This window comes from Coloeus monedula (genome assembly GCF_965178545.1).
Source record: "Coloeus monedula genome assembly, chromosome: 11".
Taxonomy (NCBI): domain Eukaryota; kingdom Metazoa; phylum Chordata; class Aves; order Passeriformes; family Corvidae; genus Coloeus; species Coloeus monedula.
The window spans coordinates 2,251,691-2,277,804 of NC_138791.1; the positions used below are offsets into that span (position 1 = coordinate 2,251,691).

At 43.1% G+C, this 26,114-nt stretch overlaps 1 protein-coding gene across 1 annotated transcript in view; it reads left to right on the plus strand.

Annotated features, from left to right (window-relative positions):
* Window positions 1-1,426: 1,426 nt before the first annotated feature.
* Window positions 1,427-26,114, plus strand: part of VGLL4 (vestigial like family member 4) — a 73,189-nt gene continuing 48,501 nt past the window's right edge. The window contains exons 1-2 of the mRNA XM_082288622.1: window positions 1,427-1,496; window positions 8,332-8,408. Of these exons, the coding sequence (XP_082144748.1) occupies window positions 8,345-8,408 (64 nt within the window). The 5' untranslated portion in view covers window positions 1,427-1,496; window positions 8,332-8,344. The remainder of the gene's footprint in view (window positions 1,497-8,331; window positions 8,409-26,114) is intronic.

Sequence of the window (26,114 nt, forward strand, 5' to 3'; positions counted from 1 at the left end):
ACAAATCTGCAACCCTAAGGCTCTTGGTGGGGCTCAGGTTGATTTGTTGTCTGTCTTTCCCTTTGCAATGCACTCCAAGAGCCGCCTGAGGCGACCTCAGATCCTTGTGAGGATAAAATGCAGCACTCTAGGACCTGTTTGGTGACGACTGATGGTCAGTACAACACTTTCCCATATCCTCTCCTGCTCTGGAATTAATTTCTGCAAGCCTGTTGCTGGGAACAGCATTCCCAGGTTCTTCACAATGCCTTGGAGAAACCTTGGCTTGGCTTCTGGGAAGCGGCTCTTCCCGACGCACAAGCTGCCCGACAGCTTGATTTGATAACATTGCTGAAAACAGGCAGAGTGCTCCAGCCAGACTGGCTCCTAAATTGCCGGAATCTTGGAAATGGCACACTGGGAATGAGCGCTGCCATGGGAATGGCCGGGGCTGTGCCGGTGCTCGGAGGGCCGGGATGGTGAGAACAGGAGCGATCCTCTCCCAGCAGCGCGGTGTGCGGGGACGGGATCGCTCCGGACGCTCCGATTTTGTGCAGCGGTGCCGAGGAGCTCCTGCCCTGCAGACGAAGGGGAGGGGAGCAGTTCGCTGGCCATGGCGAGGGCTCAGCTTTGCTCTCACACACGCCTGGCTGCTGGCAGCTCCTCCGAGGGCCGAGTGAGTCATATCGGGAGCAGGGATTCTGTAAAACCCCGCTGCAGTGCGAGCAGTAAACAGGAAACAAAGTGCCGGATCTGCTCACACCAATTACCGTCAAATCGTGCGGGGTGCGTGGATGTGACCCCCATCCTCCAGCCGAGCCGAGCCAGTTCCATCAGGCTCTGAAACACTTGCTCCTCGTCACTCGTGCGTGTTTCAGTGCGGCTGGGGCTGCCGAGCCGCTTTGTCAGATGCTGTGGCAGTGTGCTTTAATTCGAAACGCGCATTTCTGCTTTTTAAAAGTGCTTTCCTCTTGAGAGAGACTTTTTTGGTGTTGTTTTCCTGTAGGTGTAGTTTAGTTCGTGTTGTTTGCCTGTCGATTTTCCTGCGGAGGGAGGAAAAGGTTTAGGGTTAGAGCAGGGTGGGAGAGAAGCAGCGTTGTCCTCGCCCGCGCTCTCCTGTCCCCTCCCGTGTCGTTCCGGGCCCTCCCGGGGCTCGAACCCGCGCCCCTCCTCCCCCGGGTCGCTCCAGCCCCTCCTCGGGGGCGGGGCCGGGCCCGCGCTCTCCCTACCTGCGAGGATGTGACGTCAGCGCCTCATTACCCTAATTGTGCTGACGTCAGGGCGCGCGGGGCCAATGGGGGCGGGCGGCGCTCCCCACCTGCTCGCAGCCGAATTCCATCATTCCTGGGATTCCTCGGCGGGCCCGCGCAGCCAGCGGGGCCGGGCGAGCCGCGCCTGCTCCGCGCCGCCGCCGGGCCCACACCGCCGCCTCCGCTCCGCCCGGCCCGGCCCGGCCCGCGGGGCGCCGCGGCCACGCTGCTGCTGCCGCCCGGCCCCGCCGCCCGCCCGGAGCGCCGGTGAGTGCGCGGGGAGCGGCCGCGCGGGGACAGCGCGCACAGGTGGCCGCGGGGGCGGAGGGAGCGGCGCTGGCGGGCGGGACGGGGCCGGGACGGGGCTGCCCCGGGCCGTCCTCTCCGCGCTGCGGGGCTTTCCCCGCGGGAGCCGCGCCGGGCCGGGCGCTGGCGGCGGCCGGGGAACCCCCGCGGGGCGGCCGCGGAGCTCCCGAGCTCTGCCGGCGGTGTCGGGCTCCAGGTGGGGAGGGACCCGCGGGGTCACAGGCAGCGGGACCCGGAGGAATTGCCCCGGCAGGAGCGCCTGTGCCGGGGGATCCCCAGCAGCGGGACGCTCCTGCCGTCCGCAGCGCGCAGCTGGGCTCCCGCCGAGAGCGTTCTTCCGGCAGGGAAAAGCCCCGGCGCCGTATCGGTAGCAGAGGTGAAACCTTCTAGAACGCGTCCCAAGGGCGCTGTGAAGGCTTTTGGGGCTGCTTCTTCTATATTACATCGGCAGAGGTTTTTAATTTAGCCTTTAGCAGTGCGGGGTCGGGCTCGCTGTGTGTTCCCCAGATGTGATCAGCAGTCATTAATTCCCTGGGTTAAGCTGTCCGCGCTGATACCAGTGCACCCTTTTCTGAGAGTGGATGAATGGGAGTTTAACACCCGTTTCTATGGAGAATCCATAAAGCCAGCTCTCTTCCCTTCTGCTGTGTAGGTGCTTGAGGATTATCAGGAACAAGAAATAATGGTCATTTTTAAAATTAAACCAAAGAGGACTTGGCTGATCAAGAGTTCCAGGATTTCTCCTGCAGGGTAATATCTCTGATTAGATTTTCTCTGACTTTAGAACAGAGAGTTGTTTAAAGAGCATTCCTCACAGAGAAACAAGCTGCAAGTTGGGAAACCTGAGTGAAACTCTTTGCAGGCAGTGATACTGAGAACCTTTGGATCCAAAACTCTATAAAATTGGGCAGCAATATCCCTCCCCTGCCTCATTAACATGCTTTTTAAAGGCTCTTCTCCAGGCTTTAAGGCCTTTATTTGTATTCTCCTATCTGTGAACTTGTGAGGAGATTGCTAATGTGGAATGTTTAGCTTAAATTCTCTACACCTCTTCTTATCGATACACAGTTCTAATTGTGATATTTGGGATCAGGCTATGATGCTTTTTGGGATCAGTTACAAGAACTACTTTGATCCACAAGAAATGGATCTGACCCGTTAAGACTCTTGGTAGAATTTGAGCCTGCCTGTTGTACCTTTGCATTTTCTTATTTAAATGACTGGGCTGGAAGAGTTGCTGCTGAATCCCCAGCATCCCCTGTGGGGGATGGATGCCGTGGGGAGCAGGGATGGGATGTTTTGGTGCAGGATGCTGTTCCTTCTCTGTACAGCAACCCCTTTGTGGGATGGGGGTCAGCTTTTACACCCACCCTAGAGCAGCAACTGGGCCAGAGCTGAAGTGGTGAGTGCCCAGGAGTGCTGCTGAGAGGGGCAGATCCGACAGTCTGGTATAGAATAAGGCTGGTAGCTAAAATAGGATAGAAAACATTTGTACAGACCTTTGGGGCAGGTTAATTAAGAGCATTCACATCATAAACCATCAGTTTCTTATTTACATATGAGTAGCTTTGCTAACCTTCTCAGCATCTCCACATTGCAGTGGTGAGTTGGTTTGTTTCCAGAGTTTCCACCTGGAAGTTTTCTGCTGGAAAAGGGAGCTTTGGTTCAGTTCTCTTTACTGTGGTTAAACGTTTCATAATGTGTTTGCAGCAGATTGTGTAACATTTAGGATGCTCTGGGTGATCTTGTAGGTACAAGACAAGGTCAGCTTGGACTTTCCCACCTTAAGTTTCTCAGCTTTGTTAGCTTTCAGTTCAAATAGCATTACTAATAGCTTTCTTCTGAAAATGTTGCCTTGTTAAGGAGGATTTATGCAACAAGACAACAAAAAGCACAAGGAAAAATACCAAAGCTCTGCTTTAAGCTTATAATTTTCTGTGTGATGAGTTAAAACGTTGTTTCTGTTTGAAGGTTTGCCTGTTCAAACACATTTTCCACATGCATAACAAGCATGGTTTTAAAAAACCCCAAAGTAGTGAATAAATACTTAAAAAAAAAAAAAAAAAAAGTGGTATTTAACCAAATAGCCTGAACTTACACTCAAGGCTGTGAGTTGTAAATGCAGGGGATGATCAATGCTACTTGGTAATCATGACCTAAAGAGAGCTCTTCCACTTTTTAACATTTCACATGGGTATGTCAACACAGCATTTTTCCATCCACAAGTAGAAGCCCTGGTCTAAGCATAGCTGAAGAAATTTAAATGTATGGTGACTCTTTGAAAAAATTATTGATTACAACATGCTTATCATTCTTCTCATTCATGGGGCAAATATGCTTTGCTCTCTCCAGTCATAAAAAATAAACGATATTTATCTATTTTGCATCAAACTTCTGCTTTATCTCCCTTCCTTGTGTGGACTAACTGATTGTGCTGGTCAGTTGTATCTAGATTTCCTCTTCAGTTTCACTTTCTTCCATTGAAATCAGCAGAGTTTGTCTCTTTCTAGGTACTTCTGGGGATGAATTTGGGCATTTCTGTGCCTGTATCTCCCCAGGTGGGAGCTGCTCTTGACCTATTTGACCCCACTTTTCAATTAATCTTGTTTTCCCTGTACTTGTGCTTATCTACACTTCAGTCTTGATGGTTTCTCGAGTGCCTTGCCATTCTTGAATCACTTTTTCATTGTTCTAATGGGCTTTGTTTGTTAATGCTCTTCTTCTCCCTCCAACCTTTTCTGTGTAATTCCTCCAGATGGGAATTCAGGCTTTTCTGTCCATCATGGGAAGGTTCAGCCTTTCTCCCCTGGCAGGTGGAGATGTGTGTCTCAGCAGGTTTGAGTGGCTGTTTCTGGTGTTCCTCAGGTGTTTGCAGAGCCTGTGCTGCTGTTCCTGAAATCCAGGCATTGTCCTGGCTGAGACTTCCCTTTGGCATTTCATATCCAAACTGTATCAACATTCTTCTCTTTCTGTCTTTCCTGCACTCATGTCTCTTGTTCTCACCACCCAATTTTGCCCTTGTTTTTGGTATCTGACTTGAGCTGAGGTCTGTGCTAGGCCAAAGCCATGCCAACTCCATAATGAGATCACTGCCCAAACATCATCTTTGTTTCTCTTTCCTTTCTCTCCCTTTGCTATTCCCCCTATTTTAAAATCAAGTGTAAAGCTCTTCTTTTTATCTCCCGTCTCTCCTGACATCCCCCACTGTGAATATCAACTCTGGAGGGACTCAATAATTGTCTCTCTGTTCAGGCTGAGTGAGTGCTGCTGGTTGCTCTGCTGCCTGTTGACTGAATTCCAAACAAGCAACCTCAGGGTTTTTCCCTGCACGCTCTTCCTGGTGCTTGGGAGGTGATGTATAAATCCCTGAGAACACTTAACTGTTCATTTTCTAAAGCTTTCACTTCTCTATAGCTTTCAAAAAACCAAAACAAAACACATTAGCAGGCATTTGCAAAGCTGAGAGTACTCTGTGTGTTTCTGGAACCTGCAGAAATGTGAAAAGGAGAGGGAAAATAATGTGCTGTTTCATTTCAGTGATGGGGTATTGTGGGCTCCAAGTGCTGCATAAAAAATGGCAGGTGGATCAGTGTTTAGATGAGTTTTTAGACATCGCTGAGTTCACATTTCATGTCCTTACTGTTTTCCAGAGTGTTTCTTTGGTGTTGTGTAGGTGAAAGGCCAGAACAGGGCAGTGTTGAGTGGGAGCAGTAACTGATAAATAAGAGCACTGACTGAGACATTAAACTAATATTTGAAATTACAGTAGATGAAAATATCCTGAATGCTTGTAAAAGTGCTTTGGCTCGCGTCTCCTCGAGTCTAACAGTTCAGACTTTGTAACCAGTGAGATACACTCGGGAAACTGTTTCCATGGTGTTAAATCAGATGTAGCCAGGGAAAGTCCAGTTGTATCTTGTGTTTCACTCCTCGCTTGCTTTCCCTTACCGAGTGCGTGCACAGAGTTGGGTTTTGGTGGGGGACACTTATAACAATTCAAGGTTGGATTCTGCTGCATAGACAGGTTTTTTGTCACACTGAGAAATAGCTGGATTTGGTCAGGCGTCTCCTTTTTAACTGTTTCTTTTTTTGGTGTGGTTTTCTTTTTTTGTTCGTTTGGTTTTTACATTTTTTAAAGTTTTGTTGTTGTTGTTTATTTCTTGGAGCCCTGGGAAGTGTACTGGTCTTTCCTTGCTGAAACGTGACTCCCCCAGGATGGCTGGGCTGCTCTCTGCCCTGGCCCAGCTGCAGCACTTGCTGACCTTGCCCTGATCAAATTAGGGCTTTAAACTTGGAGCTAAGAGAGGATCCCTCTTCTCTCACTCTCCTGGGCAACCTTTATTTCTTTCCTCAACTGTAAGCACCAACTTGTTAGTCCAATTTAGGGATAAAGGGATAGTTAACACTATTTGAAAAATAAAGGGATATTTAACACTATTTGAAAAATAATCTGGCAGCGTACAGCTCCTTGCAGGTAATTTTTTAAAGTCTGTTTTAAAAGTCACAGAATATCTGGTATTGCACCCTGGGATTTGCAGGTTTGAATGAACACAGCATCCCTCACAAGGCCTCGATCTCAGAGGGGCACCTCAGCAGCTCTCTCATGATCTGAACTTCAATGATACACAAAACTGCAGAACTCTATTGAGGCCACTTTTAGTTGAGTTGTTTTTAAAGTGTCTAATTTCCTGAGCAGAATTAAGACTTGGTTCCTGTTTCCCTCTCCCAGTGTGGATTTCTGTCACCAGTTAATTCTCTTACTGGGAGCATGCTCCGGAAAGGGATTGGGCATCTGCTACTCCCATTATTTGAAAGTTACTGGAAAGCTGAAAGAAAAAGGGCAATTTGTTTTTAATGAGACGTTTTACTGTCCTTTACATTGTTCTTTAGCAAGAGCTGGTTTTTTTCCTAAAGAGTTGACCAAAAATATTTGTATTACTGTCTTTGAAGTGTAGGACAAAGCTAGCACTGAATCCTGAGTTACCTCAGTCTGGTGTAGCTGCATCCCCTGGTCAGACAAACCTGAATCATTTTCCAACTGAATTTTCACTCTGTCAGAGGAATTTGTGTGACAGGGTCACTAATGGACAGTCTGCTCTTTTAAACTCCAAGAAAACAAAAATATGAAAGAAATAAAGCATCAAGGGCTGAGGGACCCAGTGGGATGGTGCTGAAGGCTTTTCAGGGAACACCCTCTTCCCAGTCTTTGCTTTGGTTTGGAGGAGAATGTGGCCAGGTGTGAAAGGAATAAATAATGAAGACAAACTTAGTAAAATAAGGTAAAATCTTGTTTTTTAAACCCTCTTGCCCACAGGTACTGTCTTTAAATGAGTTAATTGACTTTGAGTTTAGTTAAAATATTCTTCCTGAGCAAAAGCTGGTTCTGGCAGGGAGGGAGAAGCATGTTTTAATCCTTAACACACTTGGTTATTTCAAGTTTGTCTCTTCTTTCACAGCTCTATGGAAATCTTGCTGGATTTCATTATTTAAACTGAAAAATACACGCTTTAAGCTTAAAAATACATTGTTTCAACTTACAAATGCTTTAAAATCCTTTCTCTTAGGCTTTAAAGTCTTTGATTAGTTGAAAGACTTTGACTTATTTAGGGAGTGAGGATAGTGAGGTTTATTGTTTTAGTGCAAAGGCAAGGAAATTGCTTCCCAAACATATGCTTGTTGTTAAGTCAATGTACATGCAGGACATGTGTTTGAGATTTCTGGAGCTGCCACTACCTTTTTTTTTTTTTTTTTAAGATCATACTGTAAAGTAAGTTACAGTAAACAGTTCTTATGGGAGAAGTTTTGCAAAGTTTTTTGTGGAAAAACCTCAACAAAACCATTAGTTGTTCTGGTTGTTTTCCTCTTTCCCCATTTTTTTTTTCTTAACAGTTCTGCCTGTGCTGTTGCCTTTTTATTTGGAAACACGTATAAGTTGTTTGCCTTACAACAAAAACATCTTGACAACATGTTATTCTCTTCCTTCCTTTCCCTTTCATATTTTTGGAATTTCATATTGGGACTTTTTTTTGAGGAGCTGCAATACAATCATTGGTGTTATGGCAGTTTGTTGCTTGGTGTAGTGCTGGAATAGGCATTTTTAATGTGGTGGGGTTAATTCTTCGTGCATGGGAATTGTGTGTTGTAAGGGGCAAAACCCAGGGAACAAACAGCTACTGAGGTGTGATTATGATTGAAAAGAATACAGTTCTGTGTGTGGTTGTACATACACATACCCAGAGTTCAACTATGTGTTTATTGGTGGGGGGAAAAAAAAAAAATCTTAATAAAATTATAAAATTTGGATGATTCTAAGTTGGGCATAGGAGAGAGTATGCAGGGGAAGTTTATGGGATCCTGAGGATCTAAAGCAATCCATGCCCTTGTAGCAATCCAGACCAGCTGTCCCTGCACCTTTGGGTATCGTCTCCAGTAGCTGTTTATTGGGGTGGGAGGCAAACCCGCTTCCAGCAGGTGGTGACAGCCCTGTTGGAGCGTGTGTGAGCAGTGTAACAGCTCCAGCACTAGGGGCTTGGTGTTCTGCTTTGTTTGGGTGAGCAGCTGCTGGCAAAGCCAATCGCAGTGTTTTCAGCAATGACACTTCAAGTGAGTCCTGTGCTGGTATAACATGAAAAGAGCAGCAGAAACTTGGGGTTTTGATTCCTTTTGCTGCCGGGCTCCTGTTGTGCATCACTGCTTCCTTCTGTCAACCTGCTGGGGGGTGCTCTCAACAGCTGGCACAGCAGCCAGAGTGTTGCCTTAAGTTTACTCTCTGAAACCTTGGTTCTGAATTTTGCAGGGTCCAGAGAAGAATGGAGACTCCCTTGGATGTTTTGTCGAGAGCAGCATCTCTGGTACATGCTGATGATGAGAAACGTAAGTTCCCTGCCTTGTTGGATCCAGCTGCTTTATGTTTGCACTGTGGATCAGCCTAGAGGCTGGTTTGATCCAGCTTGGAATTTTACTGAGCCCAAGATGTGTAGAAAACTGTCTTCAGGGTCATGTAGAGGTGAAGAAAACCCTTCAGAGGTTGTCTTCCCCTGGTGCAAACCCAACACCTTGTGTTTAAATTGGTCAGTGGGCAGCAGAGAATCCCTGCTGTTATTCCAAAATAAATTCATGTGAAGGTTCCTCTCTTTTCCCAGTTGCATCTGCATTGCTAGCAGACAAAAAGTCGTGATGGAGCTGCTGCCAAACTAAGGCCAGTTTGGGAACTCAGACTCCCTGATAATTTTGGTTAGACCTGTTCTCATTTAAGAACACACAGCTGGGTGGGCACCAGGGGGTTGCAAAGATTTCAGTGGATAACTCTTGGAGTGACTGTTGTCATTAGTGAGGAGCTCTTCATTTGCCTTTCAATTCAGCAAAAGGGAGTCACAGGACTGTAACACAGTCAGAGGCTCACGTTGCCCATTTTTTGGGTAATATTTTTGCTTTTACCATTCAGGGTAAGAGTTTCAGGTGGGGTAACTAATGTTAGAACAATATTTTCAATTCTGCCACGCTTCAGTGCCACCTCACAGATCAGATTGTCACCTGCATGCTCACTAGTGAGTGTCCTTGGTGCTTTCTGAGCAGTGTGTGCACTTTGGGTATCAACCTCAGGAGGTGCTGACTAGAACAATTCTATTTGGGATTTCAAGCTGCTTTTGTGAGTAGCTTCTGAGGATAAAATCACCTTTTAAGATGAATGCAGCTTTTCTTTTTTTGGTCTTTGTTCCGTAGATGTTTTTGAGAACTGTTTGCCTTGAATGTTGAATAAAAGAATTGGTTTACTGCTGTAAATCTGCTTTGTAATGAACGTTGGTTTTGCTGTTCTTGCATGTTCACTCTGCTACTGGATAAGTACCAAGTTTTCAGTGGTGCCACTACAGAGGGATGATCTGGTTGATTTGCCCCAGTTATTGACTATTACTGGTGAAATGAACAGCAGTGGAGCTCCTTGAGGAAATAATTTCAACCATGGTTTTGGCCTGGGGCGGGGGGATTTCTTTTGGCTACATTTAAAAAAGTATATTTTGAATATGTATTCTCAATTTTCTTGAGCTTAAATGCATTCTTTTTGGTTAACTATTGCCTAAGACTGTAGTTTGATTCTGAGCTGCACAGGGTAGGAATGTTGGGCTGGATTTAGAGAATCCAGAGGAAGTCTGATTCAGTGCAACTTGCATGTGAGGGAGCTGATGTGTATCTGGTTCTAATTTACATTCCTTTAGTCCTACCACTTAGACTTAATTAGATTTATGCCACTCTGCAGCTTCTAACTTGTGCTGTCTCCAGCTTGCCCTGCTGCTGTATCACACCCCAAAATGCTGCAGCGTGAGGAGCTGCTGAGAGGAAGAAATGAGCAGAGCAGTCCCTGAGCTTGTGCCTTTCTGTGTCAGCTTTAGGGCTTCATTCTGGGTAAAAAGAAGTTAGTTTGGAAGTTAGTTTTGATCTTGAATTTAGCAGTTAGGCTTGAGCTTTCAGTGAGGTTCTAGCAGTGGTGCTGTCTGCATTTCTGTATCCCCACTTGCTTTGTCTAAAACAGAATTCTGCAGAGTTTCCAATATTCCAGCCATGACCAGGGGTGCAGCAATATTACCAGTGTTGATGAATTTAATGCTTTGAAATGTGAAGGATTCTCTTATCTCCTTGGGCACTCACTGCAGGGCCAAGTAATACTGGAGTGTCTTAGAACTGTTTAAAACAATTGCTTTTCAACTTAGCAGTACTTAAAGAAATTAGCTTAACCTCAGCCAGCAACCAGGTGCCACAGCTGCTCCCTTACATGTCCCCAGCCCTGCTGGGATGGGGAGAAGAATCATAAAAAAGGGTAAAACCTGTAGGTTGAGATAGGAACAATATAATTATTGAAATAAAATATTATAATGAAAAGAGAAAACGAAAAGAGAGAGAGGAATAAAACCCAAGACAGACCCACTGATGGGTGGCCCCCAGTTGATTCCCCCAGTTTCCATACTGGGCAGGACGTCCCTTGGTCAGTGATAAGTTAACCCTGGGTGCTGCTTTGCCTCCTCTCTGGTTTAGGAACTATGGACTGGGTTTCAACAGCTCCCAGTTTAAATCATCCTGCACTTATTAGCAATGCAAACTTATGAACCACATTTGTTTAACTACTGTGTCACGGGAAAGATTAATTATGGAGCAGAAATGGCTACTGCAGTTTTGGACTTTAACTCTTACCACAGAGATGTAAGCAGTTACTGAAGTTTATGGTACAGTGGGTCTGTAATAAAAAATGAAGAGAAGGCTGAATGAAGGGACACAGGCACTGATGTCATTATTAGCCAGATATTTGAATGCTTGTCACTCCTTTCTGACTTGTCAATAGTGGAGGAAAGGCCATAAAAAGTCTGTTTATCCTGAGGAGGAGCTATAGGTAACATGCAACTATTTCATCTCTAAGTGGAACCTGTAAGGTTTTGCTGGGATCTTTCCAGGGCTTCAGGAATGGGATTTAGAAGAAGTAACCATCTCTATGATGTGCATCTGTGCTGGTTTTTCATTGTTATCATGCCTTAAACCTCATAGAATTTGGGGTATTGTGAACTTGATTTTTGTAGTTTCCGTTGAGGTGCTTGACACTCGTTACTCCTCTGTCCCTCTGTTCTTGCTGGGGTTGTTCTGATTTCTCATCTGCTCAGGGTTCAATTTGGCTGCTTTTAGAGGAGCACAGGATAAGCTGGTAGGGTTTAAGCAAGTATACAAGCAGTAAGGAGGATTAGCATTTTGTATTTATCTCATATAAAGGGTTTGGGAACTGGTCTTGCAGTTATAAGCAGTGTTTTAAATAGCATAATCTTGCTATTGAGAAAACAGGGAAAATACTAAGCAGGACTTGTGCTTGTGGATTGTGTTGTGAGCACTGTGTGGATTTTGAGCTCCAATATGTAAGCCCAGTTTAAAAATATGGGAAAGAATGAGACAAACCATGTCTTTTCTCACTCCCTCAGGGTAATTTAGTGAAGTCTGCTGTGGGCAAGCAGGAGAAAATACATTTCCATAAGGAAATGCAAGGTTTGGAGACAGCTCATAAATGACACCACCAAGTCCTGGGTAACAGCTTTGTGTTTTAATGCCTTGAACCGAGTCCATACCTGCTGAGCCTTGATTTATGTTCTGCAAAACTGATACAGAGCTACATTAAAAAAAGGAATTATCTTTGATGAAGCCATGCTCCTTGCACATGTGCCATCAGTCACATGCGTGCAGGGAAGCCTGGAATTGCTGTTCCACACTTCTTGCCAGTGAACAGTGTTATTGTTTGGCAACAGTTGCTTTTATGTGGTTTAGTTTAATCCACTTCAAATAATTAAGCCAGACCATACAGTTGATACTTCTAGTACAGAAGAATTATTGTGCTTTAAAATCCCCTGCCCTAATCCACTTTGTAATAAAATCCTCATGTAGACAAGAGCCACCAATGAGTTTTTACTGTTCCTCACTGGTATCAGGAGTTCATTAGGAGCATGAATTTTGTGCTGGCTGCTACCTTCTCATGAATAAATATGCAATGATTATTTGTTTTGGATAGCTAATCCCCAAAAAAAAAGATCCTGCTTCAAGGCTGAGTTGAGGAGAATTTATTATTTTTTAGCACTATTGAGGAAGATGATGACTCTTTAAGCTGACTGTTTTAAATAAAAAACAAGCAGTTTTTATAGCAGAATTAGACCTGAGTATTGTTATTTGTGTTGAAGATATTAATGATGAAATATTTCCAGCATCACCATGACTTTCCACCCACACTGCTACTGTTTGTTGTGTAAATTTATGGCAAATTATGGGCAGTGAGCCTGAGGCAGGTTTTAATGTCAATGTTTGCAGAACTTTAAAGAGCTTCCATCCTGCTGTGGGAACAGTTACATCAGCACTGATCCTGAAGGTGTTTTGGGTGACTAAAAGTGAGGAATTGGATGGAATTTGCTCTATGAATGCAGTTGGTGCAAAGAAAGTCTCAAGGATCATTTGCAGTTTGTTTTTTGGAGGATTTTGAGGTTTTTTTTCAGCATTGGTTTGGTTCTATGGGGTTTGTTTTCCTTTTTTCTAGAGATTCACCTGCTTCAGAAAAATGGGGAACAGGAGGGCATTTTTGCACAGAAGTGAAATAGCAGTCTCATGTCACAATCTTTCTTTGTTTTCTGCTCACAAGTTCCCCCCATTCCAAGTAGAACTGGGAGGAATTGTAGTGTAAGGACAAGAAATACTCTATGGCAAAATATAACTCAGAACAATGAAAAATCTCCAGTGGGGCACACTGTTATCATACAGCTTGCCCTTTGTACTTTCATTGGCACATGTAGGTCCAAACCAGCAAATCTTGTAACAAAGAAATAAATGGAAGAGGTCTTGGCTGTGTTCTGAATGAAGAGAGGTTTCAGTGTTGCTGCTCATTCGTGGAGCTTTTGCTTCAGGGGTGCAAGGGAATCCAGTTGGTTTAAGAAGAGCATCCTGGAGCGTGTTTAGGGTTCTTCTGACATCTAAAATATGTTTGTGTCCTTAAGAAATTCCTTGCTTTGGAGGGTGTTGGGTTCCGCTCTTTTACCTGGGCGTCATTCCAGAGACTGACTAAATCCCTGTCTTGGCTTTTCCCAATTCAGCCTAAATAAGAATTTTCCTTAGAATGAAAAGGTTGTATATGATGCTTCTACTAAAAATCTTCCTTCCTGTGACTTCCAGGATTCCTCCAGAAATGCAGTTTTTTGTTTTGTGGGACAATACTTGCTGCAATCCTGCTTGGTTGAGGGCAACACAGCCACTTGAACTCAGATTTTTCTTTTGCATTTTGTAAATAAATTTAACAGTATTTTGTATGTGTGTTGTTTTTCAGTGCTTTCGGAGTTTGGGGCTTTTTAATCAGGGTTTGTCAGCTCTTGGGTGTCTCTTATTAATTAACCCAGCACGAACTTTGATTTAGAGCTTGCCAACTTCTTCAGAACCTCGTCTGGTTGAGAGGAGGGTAAGAAGTTTTCCAGGATAATTTCTCATGTGAATATAAATGGATTCACCACATGGATGTTTGTTTCTTCTTTTACGGCTAATTCAAATATTGATTCGATTGTCTTTTTGCCAGGTCAGTTCAGAGAAGAGGCAGATATTTGATATACACAAAAAGTTGGTCTTAAAAATTAGAGGTGTGATTAGACTGTGGTGTTCTGCAACTCACTTTGATACCCTGGGTTCTTTAATTGTGGAAATTAATATGTAATTAAGTAACAGAATAGTTTTTATGATTTAGCAACTGTGCTTGTGGGCAGAGCTTATCTGTGCTGTCCAGCAAAAGAGAAACGGAAGTTTCCTGAAGGAGAAGCTCTAATTTCTGAGGAGCAGTGTCAGCAAAAATCCACATTTGTAATCCCTTAACAGCTATGAGAGGTGTTAAAAGTACATTTATCAGTTTGTCATTTAAGTAATGTTTGATCAGTGGTGGAGTCCTGTTAGTTTTGGAGTGGAATTTGTGACATAAATAATAATTTTTTTTTTTTTTTAATGGAAGGGGAAAAACATGGAAATATGATGTTTCAGCTGAGTAATAATGTGATGGAAAAACGTAAGTGGTTCAATCCTTGAGATGCAGCCTGACTCATCTGATGTTGTACGAATACCAAAAGCTTGAAATAATAAAACTCTGAGTAATAACATGCAGAGTGTTCTGCTTTTAAATTGATGAGCCACACAGAAAATACTAATATTGTCTCTGTTTTAAATATCAGTAAATCTGGTTTTCAGTCAAATATCTGAATGAGTGAGTTCCTGATGTCCCACTTCTTGTCTTTCCAAAAGCTTTAGCTGTTTGTATTGCTCAGTATCTCACAGAGTAGCTTCCTGTGAGTGGTGTCAGGGCCATCCCATTAATTTTAGGGTTTTCTTGGAAGGAGTGTTACGTAGGACAGCTGCTTGCTTGGCTTGTTTTGTTTTAAAAAAACAATGAATTATTCTTACCCCCAGAAAGTTTCACCCTCTTTTTCTCCGAGTTTATTGTAGCAAGAAAATAAAAGAATGTTTTCAACTTGTTAAATAGGCTGGAAAATGGGGCAATTGTCAGCCTGGCGCCTCGATGTGTTTTAGTAGCAGGGGAACCCCATTAGCAGAGCCAGCGGAGGGCTGGAAATTCCTGCAGGAACAAAGGGCCTGCGTGTTCCTTTGGAATTAATTTTTCAAAAGTTCAGCAGCCTGCAGTTTGTAAACACGTCCTAGCATCCTTCAGCATCCCAGATGTTCCTGCCCAGAGCTCCTGAGCAGCGGCAGCCACACAATGTGGCTTTTCTTCCTGAGCCCTTTTCAGCTCACTGGGGATAAAATATGGGGGCTGGTGGTGTCCCCCCCTCCAAGTAAACGGTGTTTGCTGAAACATTCTCTCCTTAAATGTTGTCTGGCAAGTGGAGGGGGAGGAATCTTCTCGCTGGGATGGAATTTGTCATCAGATACCAGGCAGGGCTCTGAAAATCACAGCTGGCTGAATACCGCGCTGTCAAGGGTGAGAGCACATCCCATATGGAACTTGTCAGTGCACATGCTCCTAAATGATTGTCATGTCTCTAATGCTGGGCTTGGGATTTGTGCTCAGCTTGTCTGTTTTACCAGAACTCGGATTTCTTACAGCCTGAATTCCCCAGCAACGCAGGGAAATTATTCACCCGTTAGGTTTGGTCTGTGAAGTTTTCTGGTGGGGATGAAAACTGCAGAAATGGACCAGGTTTTACAACTGGAATGTGCTAGGTTGTGGAAATCTGCCCAATCTTCTCGTGGTCTGTAGGATTTGGTGTGTTTAATTTGGTTTTAGGAAGCAAAAAAGGAGTTCTTTGCTAATTAGAAGTACTGCAGGCTGACTAGAAAAATGCAGGGTGCTTTCCAGGATGTCCTGTAAGAGCACAGAGAACACACAGGACATTCTTGGAAATGGCAGTGCCACACACGAAAAGGCAGCGAGGCAGAACTGGTGAGAGGAAAGGAGTTAAAAGATTTCAGCAGCACTTTGGATTTGGCATATTTACTACTTTCTCTACTTTTTTTTATGTGCTTGTTTCTGTAGGTACTTATTTCAGCACTTTATCAAGTGTCTGGAGGGGTTGGAATAGAGCACTTTGCAACTTCCTTGTTGCCTCCAGCACCGTGCCTTAAACCAGGCTCAGCATTATAAACCCAATTCTTTTAGAAGCAGTTAAAATTGCCTTAAAATGGAGGTGGTCCTATGCAACCTTCACTCCCTTTTCAGTCACACAGTCTTTAGTGAAATGATCATAGAATTTTTACAGTTCTGCTGTAAAAAGCAACATGCAAGTTCTTAGTTAATGAGCATCTGTTTGGGATTTTCTTTTCCCTGGCTGGGAACCCAGACTTTATTTCTGGTATGCCATTCAAATTCTGACCTGCAGGAGGAGGGATCTGAACGTGGATTTTCCAGTCCAAGGTGCGTGATCCGATGGAATGGCTTGTGAAACAAAAAGAGGATACAGTCAATTAACACTCTGCTTTACTAACTTCTGCATTTTGTCCTGTTGTTCAAGAAGGAAAACAAAAAAGCAGCAGTGCTTTGCTTCAGCCTGAAGAGAACTTTTTTCCCCAAGAAGCAAACACCAAAATTACTTTTATTTTTTTCCCCCATCTCTTGCTGCTGACTCAAAAATCAATTACTTGTGAAAGCAGAATTCTGGCTACAAATCGGCAGGGCAGCTATAAACAATGTCACCACAGAAAACTTGTGTCATCCATAAGCTTAAAAGGAGAAATGCTTCTTATTTAGCAAATTGAAGAGTGGAGAGTGATTTATTACTCTCCTCTGATTTTATTTTTCCTTTTCTGTTCTGACTTTAAGCTTCATGACACATTCATTGCAAGGTGCCCCAAAACACCACAAGAGGATTTTTGTGCATCCCCTGCAACAGCGTTGTTGGTGATAATAATTTCATAGCGCTGGCACAAATTTGCTTTAGATACACATTTATTGCTCTGTAAGGCAGAGAAATCCTGAACAGTTGGGCAGAAATGGCCCTTTGTGTGTTTTCAGTTTCAAAGGGAGCAGTTTCAGTACATGCACTGGGCTTTGCTGGAGCTGGGCCAGGAGCAGCAACTGCTGTTATTTTCTGGGTCATGCCCACGCTGTCTGTTTGGTTTGTGTGAAAACATCTGTGTGTTACAACTGTAACTTTATTACTGGAAATCTCCTGCCTTTATTTGCTTTCTTTGGAGCTGGATGGATCTGGCTCCTGACAGAAGAGTGCCCAGTTCATCCATGGTTCCGTCCCTCCCTCTCTCCAGTTTGTGTCTTAATGCACCTCTTGCTTAGCCTGACCTGGAAAAATATTTGATTCTAAAACATGCAAAACTTCCACTTTCCCATTTGAACTCCCCTTCAAAATATGAGGTCTATTAAGGACCTCTTTCAGTTGTTTTTATCCTTAGATTTACCTCATCAATAGACAATATAATAGTTTTCCAGTAGTGCTCTGGAATTCCAGTATGTTCAAGTTGAGCAGTGTTGAAATCTGGGATCTTACTGTGCAAGGATCTGGCTTTGGGAGAATTTCAGAATATTTTCATTTCAGAATATTTTTATTTCAGAGTATATTTATTGCAGAATGCTGGTACTTACATAATTATATCGTCTTATGTTACATTTATACCTACTCAAACTATTGCTTTATTTCAAAATGATGAACTCCAAGTTTAGAAGTATATTTGGGTAGTTACTTAGCTTTAAAAATTATCAATCAATATTTTTTTCCTATGTTAAATAAAATGGGTGCACAGCTTATTAAGAATATCATTTGTCAATGTTTGCATATGAAGGAAAGTAACGGGCCTTCCACTGCTGCCTTCTGCGGAAAGAAAGAGGAATTTGGAAAATTAAGAAACATTTAGATTTTTGTTTGTTGCTTTTTTTTAAATGATAGTTACTAATCTCAGTGGAGAGCTCTGAGCTGCCTGTTCTTGATGAGCCTCGGTGGGTTCTTGCCAGGAGCTGCTCCACGGGCACCCTGTGGCTCCGTGGGCAGCGGCTCAGCTCCCCACATCCCTTGGGCTGAGCTTCTCATGGCTCCCAACAGATGGTTTGCCTTTAAAGGTCACTTTAACTTTCTGTCCAGGCTGGCTCCTCACTTCCCAGAGCGTGCCAGCAGAGTTCAGAGCTGGAATGTGGGTTGACATCAGGAATGCAATTTCATGGATTTCTTGTTCGCTTCCGGAGTTATCCAACCCAATCTCACCATACCCACTTCCACAACAACTGGCAGGGCATGTTTTAAAGGGGTAGTGCCATGTCAGAACAGAGATTATGTGAGCAATTAGGATGTGGTGGGGTTCTGAATGGCCAGAGACACAATCACTGGGGTTCTAAGGGCTCTGTTTTTGCAAGAATTCAAGATTAAAGTTATCCGTGCCTATAGGTAGAGCAGTGGTGTCATGTTGTAATAAAAACTTGGATATTATTCTCTGCCTGTACTCTGCTGTGTTCCCAGTCTAGATGTCCCTGCCTAGACTCTTTTTTATGGTCATCTATTCAGATTTGCATGCATATGTGTGTCTGACCTTTTAATAACCTGGCAGCTCTATCCTAAATTTATTTTTCTTTTTGCTCCTCAGAAATAGGGCCCAGTGGCATTAGGAGCTGTTCCACTGACCTTAATGTAATCCCATTAATGCCACTTTCTGCTCTCAGTCATACTCAAATATTAATTAGTAATGGGAGGAAGGTTGACAATAGGAAAATGTAGATTTTTACCACTGCTTGAGGCTGTTCCCTTGTTGATCTGTTCCAACCCGTGTCCTTGTGCTCCCCTCTCAACTGCAGTTATTGATAACAGCAGGTTCTGGTAGCACTGCAGTAATTTCAATTAACATCTGTAAAGTACCAAAGCAGAGTTTTGTGGAAGACCTTTTATTTATTTCTCAGATGGGTTTCTATCCTGGTTTTGGCTAGGACAAAGTTTTCATTCTGACATGACAGATTCCAAATATACTTTTACAAACTCCTTGTTTCCCTTTCCTCTTTGGATTCCTGTTCCTCAATAAGTTGGAAAGGGATCACAATTTTCCTTTTTAATTGGCTGAAATCGCATGTTCATTGAAATAAGAGGAAAATATTTATGCAAATGATGCTACCTTGTGACTTTTGATTGTTAAAACATAGAAAAGATAAGTAATTTCTCTGGTAGCTGTAGAATAACTGGTGTTTTCTATGAGAAATAGAAGCTGTAAATGAAGATTCTTTTTTTTTTTTTTAAAGGTCTCTTTCAATTTACTCTGCATTCTCTGAGGTCTTATTTTTAATTTTCTTTCTACCTGCCATTATGGAGGCAGAGGTGTGTGGGTAATAGATTGGAGGCTGCAAATGAGTGTGCAACTTATTGCTGGGATTAAATTCCATGGGCCAGCTATTTAATTAAATGTTCCATGTGGATTGGTGTCCTTGATTTTGTATGGCTGTAAGGAAATCCACGCAATGTCATTTGTGAAGTAACTGAGATTATTTTGATTGCGCAGAAATTAATTGTTATTAATGTAATGAAACATTTAAAATATTTAATGCTTTTAAGCAATAGTTGTTGTTGTTTTTTAAATTAGAGTTTCTTTTGCATTTTGTTGAAATAGCAAGAAATAATTGGAAGGTACTTTTGTTTCAGTTAGAGGGTTGTGTCATCAGCTTTAACTGAAATGTACCTCTGCAATTTGATAGCTGCTCTTCCAAAGGTGGAAAACTCTAACAGTGAGTGAAAGAGGTGAGAAATGGTGAAAATGGGGGTGAAAGAAGGACAAGGCTGTCCTGTGTTAGAACATTCTTAGTACAATTTCTTTGCCATGGAGTGAGTTGTTGTTTTAGCTCATAATTGCTATGAGTTTAGATATGTAAGTGTTTTAAAAGGTTCAATATCCAGCTTCTTCTGAAGCAAAAGTATGAGAAGGAAACTGGAACAGCATAGGGAATTCTACAGGGAATTAAGCTGGAGGTGGGGAGAAAGGAACTGACAACTTAAAAGATCCTTTAAGAGCTGCAGCATTATTCCTTAAAGTCTGCTACAATCATATTTTAGCCCATCACTGTTTTTTCAGACTGTGGGGTTTGCGTTTGTCACTGTACTGAGAAGCAGGTGCTGAATCTGTTGTGATTTAAATCAGTGACAACAGTTTGTGCTGGTGCAATGGCAGGTATAAAATAATAATATCAGGGATTAAATAACAGCAGGACAAATCCTGGTGTCATCAATACATCCCCCCCAGTTTGTTCCCAGTTTTAGGCTGTGTATTATCAATTTTACTTGGAAAACAATACAGGAAACCAACTTTGTGAAACCAGACCCTTATCATGACACAGCAGCATCAGTTCAGTGAGTTGATGATGTGATTAACACACACTGTATCAATATACAAACATTTTCATTGATTCCAATCTTCAGAGGGCTCACTGCACTTCAGTCAGATCAGACCAAGAGTAAGCTTTGTAACTGGAATATTAGAGGAGACATGTAAGTGTGAGGAGACAAGAACTTGCTGTTTCTGTCAGGGTTTGTGTGTGCTGATTGGAGTTGGGAGGCCTCCCTGCCATCTGCTGACACCCTGCACTTGGACCTGTTTGTCTGCAATCACTGCTGTGCTGAGCTTATCACAAACAACATTGCTCAATTCTGCTGCTGGCATCCAAAGGTGCAGGATTTATTCTGAACGTCTGTTATGCAACACAGCAAACCCAGTTGGATCCCTTTTTTATAGTATTTTTTTTTTTTCTGTGAGACTTTGCAAACTGTTGGGTGTTTGATAACCTCTGGCAGTGCTCAGATATCACTCCTGGTGCTGAGTCCCAAGCCAGCTGCTGTGCAGGCTGCTGTGGCTAATTGGTTTCTTTGGGATTGTCTTCACTGCATGGACATTCCTGACACAAATTCAATCTTCCAGCAAGCAAAGGAAACCTAAATCGAGCAGGCTTTAAGCTGAGCTGGTTGGCCTGTCTGGAAGTATAAAACAAAGCCTAAATCAGCTCAACAGAAACGGTGTTGTTGAAGTATTCAGCAGTGTGATGGTTGTCTCCTGTGTTGGTCTGATTGGAGAGAAGCTCCAGCACAGTTTACCAACACTTCTGAGGCTGGCAGTGCTCTGAGAGCTCCGTATTGGTTCAGTAGGTGGAAAACCCGAGGAGAAAGTGGGGTATAAAAACCAGTCTGTTACTGCCTTTCAGTAGATAAGAATGACGTGAGAAGGGTGACTGCAGTGGGAGCAGAGCGAAACTGCCAGGCTGCGAAGGGTGGGTTAAACTTTAAAAACTCGTGTTCCACATGTACACATTTGTGTTCAGGGAATAAGCACAGCCTTGAGATGGTACACAGCTCACCAGAGATGGATTTTCTTGGTGGCATAAAATTCAATAAAAATAGGAATTCAGACAGAAGGTTTGGCAGGGTGATGTGTGAGTGTTGCTGTACGCTGGCAGCACAGCTGATCTCCTATTTTGTTAGTGACACGAATTTACTTGTGGCAAATCTGCTGCAGCCTGACAAAGTATCAAGGACTTAACTGGCTTTTGAGCTGGGAGGATTATTTGTTTGGGAAAATCAGCAGACACCTGGTTGATGTTCTTCTGGCTTTCCCTGTGGAAGGGATGTGTGCACAGGGAGAATCTGTGGGGATATCTGATATAACCGATGGAGAATTTCCCTTTGTAGCTGCATCCTTCTGCTGATAAGTCTGAGGTGAACTTTGATCTTGGGATCATCTGCACTGCAGGTTTTTTTACTGAGGCTGCTGCCTTGCCAGGGCTTATTCCCATGAACAGTAATTAATTCTAATTATTGTGAGGTTCGTGGATGTGGACTCCTCGTTCTTATATTTGATCTGGGTGTATCTCACCTCATACAGAGAAACTGTGAGTGGATATCTTCCTGAGACTAAAGTCAGGGTTTTTAGCTGAAGTTAAGAAGCAGATTGTGCTCACTGAGATGCGTGAAGGGTCACAAGAATCTGGGAATGTGGAAGATACGCAACTCAACCGGCTTCCCAAATGGTAACATTTTGGTTGCTGCAACGCTGGGCTTGCAAATCAGGATGCACAGGCAGGAATTGGCTGCTTCTCTCTTATGCAGAGGGTAAATGCTTCACTTTCTTGTGAGATCCAACCTTCCGTGTGGTCCCTGGAAGAATCTGAGTTTATATCCCCCATCAACAAGGCTGAAGAGAGGCGTTTGCAGCCTGAGCACAGGCTGGAGCAAGGAAAAGGAGGAGGGTGTTCCACGAGAACCGCGCAGGACCAGGATTCCTTTAATAAAGCTGCTCCCCTGGCTGGCTGGTGGCTTCTTGAACACATTGTCAGTGCATTAACAGGTCAGACGGGTTCTGCCTGAAAAGAACATCCAGACCAAGAGTTCTTTTATTTGTAATTACCAGAGTGGATGAAAGCAAGGCGTGGTCCTTGGCCCGGCGAGGAGAGTCAGGATCTGACTGGCTTCTGTGCCTCCAGGGAAATCTCATCTTCCTGCCTGGATTTCTCCAGCTGCCATAGAGGTGGATACTTGCCTCAGGTGAAATCTGAATGTATTCATGCTTGTGAGGTTCCTCGCAGATAGAAGTTCTGTGCATGTAATATTTCTAATCTATTGTCTGTATTAGATTTTAGAGAATTCACTTTTTCAAAAATAAAAATACATGGCTTCGGTCTAGGTGCGTTCTTTCTTCTCTTTGTGGAAAGTAACTGGAACATACAATAATTTCTTCCATTGTGTTATGGATGTTTAAGTATCTGGCTTCAGAGAAAGCTCAAGATAGTGAATTTGTTCTGAGACAGAAGATATCTTCATGGCTGAGTGCATTTGATGAATGAGACACCTAAGAAGAAAATGTATTTTGACAGTCTATCCATCTGCACTTTTTAAAAGTTGCTGTGTTCTGCCCAACCCAAGCATTTTGGCGCTGCACAATTGGCCTTCAAAAATGTTCAGTTCAAAGGTTTTCACTAATTTCCAGTTCTGAGCTTGTGGATTCACTTTGAGGCCTAATTTACATGATTATTTTTTTCTATCTGTTAGATTTAAAAGCTGAAAAAAATTTAACATAAATTGTATGCAATATCTTCAGGTGCTCATGGGAGAAAAGGGGCTTTAAGAAAAGCATCAGTATTGCAAAACTTTGCAATATTATGAAGTTGCAACATAAAGAACATGCAGGAAAAAAAGGAGCAATACTCTTTAAACATGTCTGTATTTTATTACAACATTTATCCTGAAAACAGCTTCCTAAGGCATGTCATGGTAAAGAGCAGAACGTCTCCAGCTCAGGACTTTTGGCTTTTTGTTAAACTCTGTTTTGTAACCTTTTTGCTGCTGCTTCTTTTAAAACAGAAGCACAGCAAAGCAGCTGAGCTGGGAGTGCTGGGAGCACCAGGCTGCTCCTGGGGTGTGTGTGTGAGCATTTTGGAGCTCATGAACAGTTACTCAGGGCTGCTCACACACCTGGCAGCCGCTCTTGCTCCAGACACATTTCCAAGGCTGACATAAACTCAATATTAAGGTCGTAAACTGGGTGCTTTTGACTCTGAGGCTCCACTGCCCGACTTTGATGCCTGGCTGGAATGCTTGTTGGTGCACGCTGTGTCTCTCTGCCTCTTGGTTTATCATTGTTCCAGCAAATCAGCGCTTCACACCAGGGATGTGACTCCTCATTTAATTGTCCTGGCCCAGCCCGAGCACTCATTTTCATATGACAGTTCAATTTCTCCAACTTCTGGAAGCAACAAGCCCAGAATTCTTGGCAATAGTCTGATTTACGTAATTAGCCCAGCTCACCACCTACAGCTGATTTTTTTTTTTTTTTTTTTCTTGCTTGGGAGCTGGGATTTGTTTATAGGGGAGTGGAGTCTTTATCAGAAGGAGCTGCTGGGACCATTAGGACTCTTCTGCTTCTTTAGCCACCAGTCCTGTCACAAAATAATGCCTTTTTTACCATTTCTCCTGGAAGGAGGAGGATGTGAACTCCAGTATACTCAGGACATCTCTTTTTCCAGCTTTTTTGGAAAGAAGGTGGAGTATCACTGAGTTAGAGAAGCAAACATTGCTTATCTTGAGTTCACGTATCTGAGAGCACCTGCAGCTCGAGAGAAAGGAAATAAAAGGTCAAGAGGAAAAGGGCCAAGACAGGGAGAGATAAGGAGGCACTCTGAGAGTGTGATCTGTCGCTTCAGTTTGGGGATCTCAGTATCCCATGACCGAGTAGCTTTTGGTGCTGTCCTGTGGCTCCAGAGCTGCCAGGAGCCAGAACCAGGGGAGCTGAGCAGCTGTGGCTGATCCAGAGGGAAACAGGGAATTTTTAAATCCTGGGTCATGAAGAATTAATCTTTGATTGGGAAATTGTGGTGAGAGAGGATGGGGGGGCTCTGGGTAAGGTGGGATTGCTGGGAAAAGTTCTTCGTTCAGGAAGAGAGGGATGGGATTTAGGGTGTCTGGAGAACACATCTTGAGGAAGGGTGTTGAGATTGTTGGAAAGAGAGGGAGAGAGACAGGAGCTTGTAGGTGAGTGGAAGGGGGTGTTAAGATGGGAAACCCTTGAAAAGGCTGAGGAAATTTTGGGGACGTTGTGGAATATTTGTGGCGTTTGGGAAAAATTGGATTTCGGGAAGTGAAGGGGTGGTAGATGTGAGCCTTGGGGGGAAAAACTGATCTGTACCCATAAATCTGCAGCCCCCAGGCTTTTTTTTTTTTTTTTTTTTTTTTTTTTTTTTTTGTGGGTAAAATTTGGGAGTTGTGATCCTTTCCTCTCTGGGTTGAAAACAAGCAAGTGCTGAAACATGGCAAAGCTCAGGTTGTGGTCACTGCAAATTCCTGCAGCACCTGGGATTCCTCATAGCCTTGAGTACAACCTGTGGCATGGGCAGTGCTCACCAGAGGGAGATTTTGATGACTTTTTGGTAAATTAAAAGCCAACATTTGGGATTAAAGAACGGTCCCTTCTGCTAAAGGTGGTGAGGGATGGTTGTGAGATCCCTAAGAAAGGCAGGGTAGAGCTGGCAGAGGGGAAGTGACAGGAAATGCAAATAAAGACTTTACTGTTTTGGCAGAAAGCTGGAAGTTAATAACAAATAAGTCTCTTTTTTAATGCAAAACATGAAAAAAACCCTTTTTCCCCCCCACTTTTTTAAAGTGAAAACAGCACAAGCACAATAAGAAAAGCTAGCATTGATTCCAGTGAAAAACAGCTTTGGTGGAGAATTTTCAGCATTCTCTAGGTTTCATTTTTGGAAGGAAAAATGTCTTGCCTTGTGTAGCTGTGGAAATGGAAATGGTGACTTTGATCCTTTGGAAAAAGGGTTTCAGCTCCCATTCACTGTCAGGCCTTGTCCTGGCTGCAGAGCAGCAATGTTGGAAGGTTGTGTTTTGGAACAGGGAGGGCTTGGCTACTTTTGTGAGGTTTTTCCCTATTATTTCTCTATTTCTGAGACCTGAATTTGTACTTTTGGATAGCAAGGGCATCCTCTGCAGTATTTATTTAGTGGAATTAATACAATTGATAACGTTCCACTTGTGTCCTACAGAGCACTGCACACATCCATGTGTGTGTGTGAATAAATCAGATACAGTTAAAACTTACTCTTCTTGTGTTAATAAACAATGCAAGGGCATCACCTCATTGTTCTTTTTTCTTCTATTGATCCAGAGGATGCTCCTCAGCATCCTGAGCAAAGGTTCTCTGGGTGGCTGGGTTTGTGTGAGCACTGCAGTTTGGGATAAGTGAGAGTGTGTGTAAGGTTGGGCAATTTTTTTTTCTTGGTGTGGTAAAAAATATTATTAAGGTCAAATACTTTTTCAATAATAGAGAACAAGACCCTCAATTGGAAAAGAACAGCCTTAGAGCATGAATGAAATTTCATTTAAATTTAATGGACTAGGTTGCAAGTTTTATAATTGGGTTTTGCAATAGGTACTTATTAATATTTTAATCTTAATATTTAGGATAAGTAATTGCTTTAATGTGTAGAAGCCAAAATTATTCTGTTTTGTAAGAAAATGTGTGATTGATTTTAGTGCATGGGACAGCATTGGGAATCCTGGTTTTATCTCATTTATAAGGTAGTTCTAATTATTGTAATAGTCTGTGTGCAAGCAAGGTCAGCTCCAGAGATTTACATATGTTGACATCTAAGCTCAATTAGGCCCTGTGTGTGTATATATATTTATATTTTAAAGAGTATATTTTATGTCTTGCCAAGTGAGCTATAAGGGGAAATGTTTTCAAAGACTTTAGTGATCTTGGAGCTCTCTGCTTTATTTCTAAACCCTGTAATTAGTGGCTTCTGGAAACTGGATTTGCTTCTTCCCAAAGCTGAGGGATATGCACAGTAATTTTGAAATCTAACCTCTAAACAAGGTCTGGCTCCTAATTTTCCTAAGTTAAAACTTGTTTAGATGCCTGAGCATCAAGCTGACTTAAAATAGGGGTTTTTTTTCTTTAGTACTCTCTCTTTTTTTTTATTTTCCTTTTTTTTTTTTAATCCTCTCATATTGGAAGAATACAAAGTAATTTCTTTGCCCTGCTAAACACAGTGTCAGGGCATGGCAATGTTTGCACTTCACTGTTTGCATCTGGAGGCTCTGGTGGTGTTTGAGA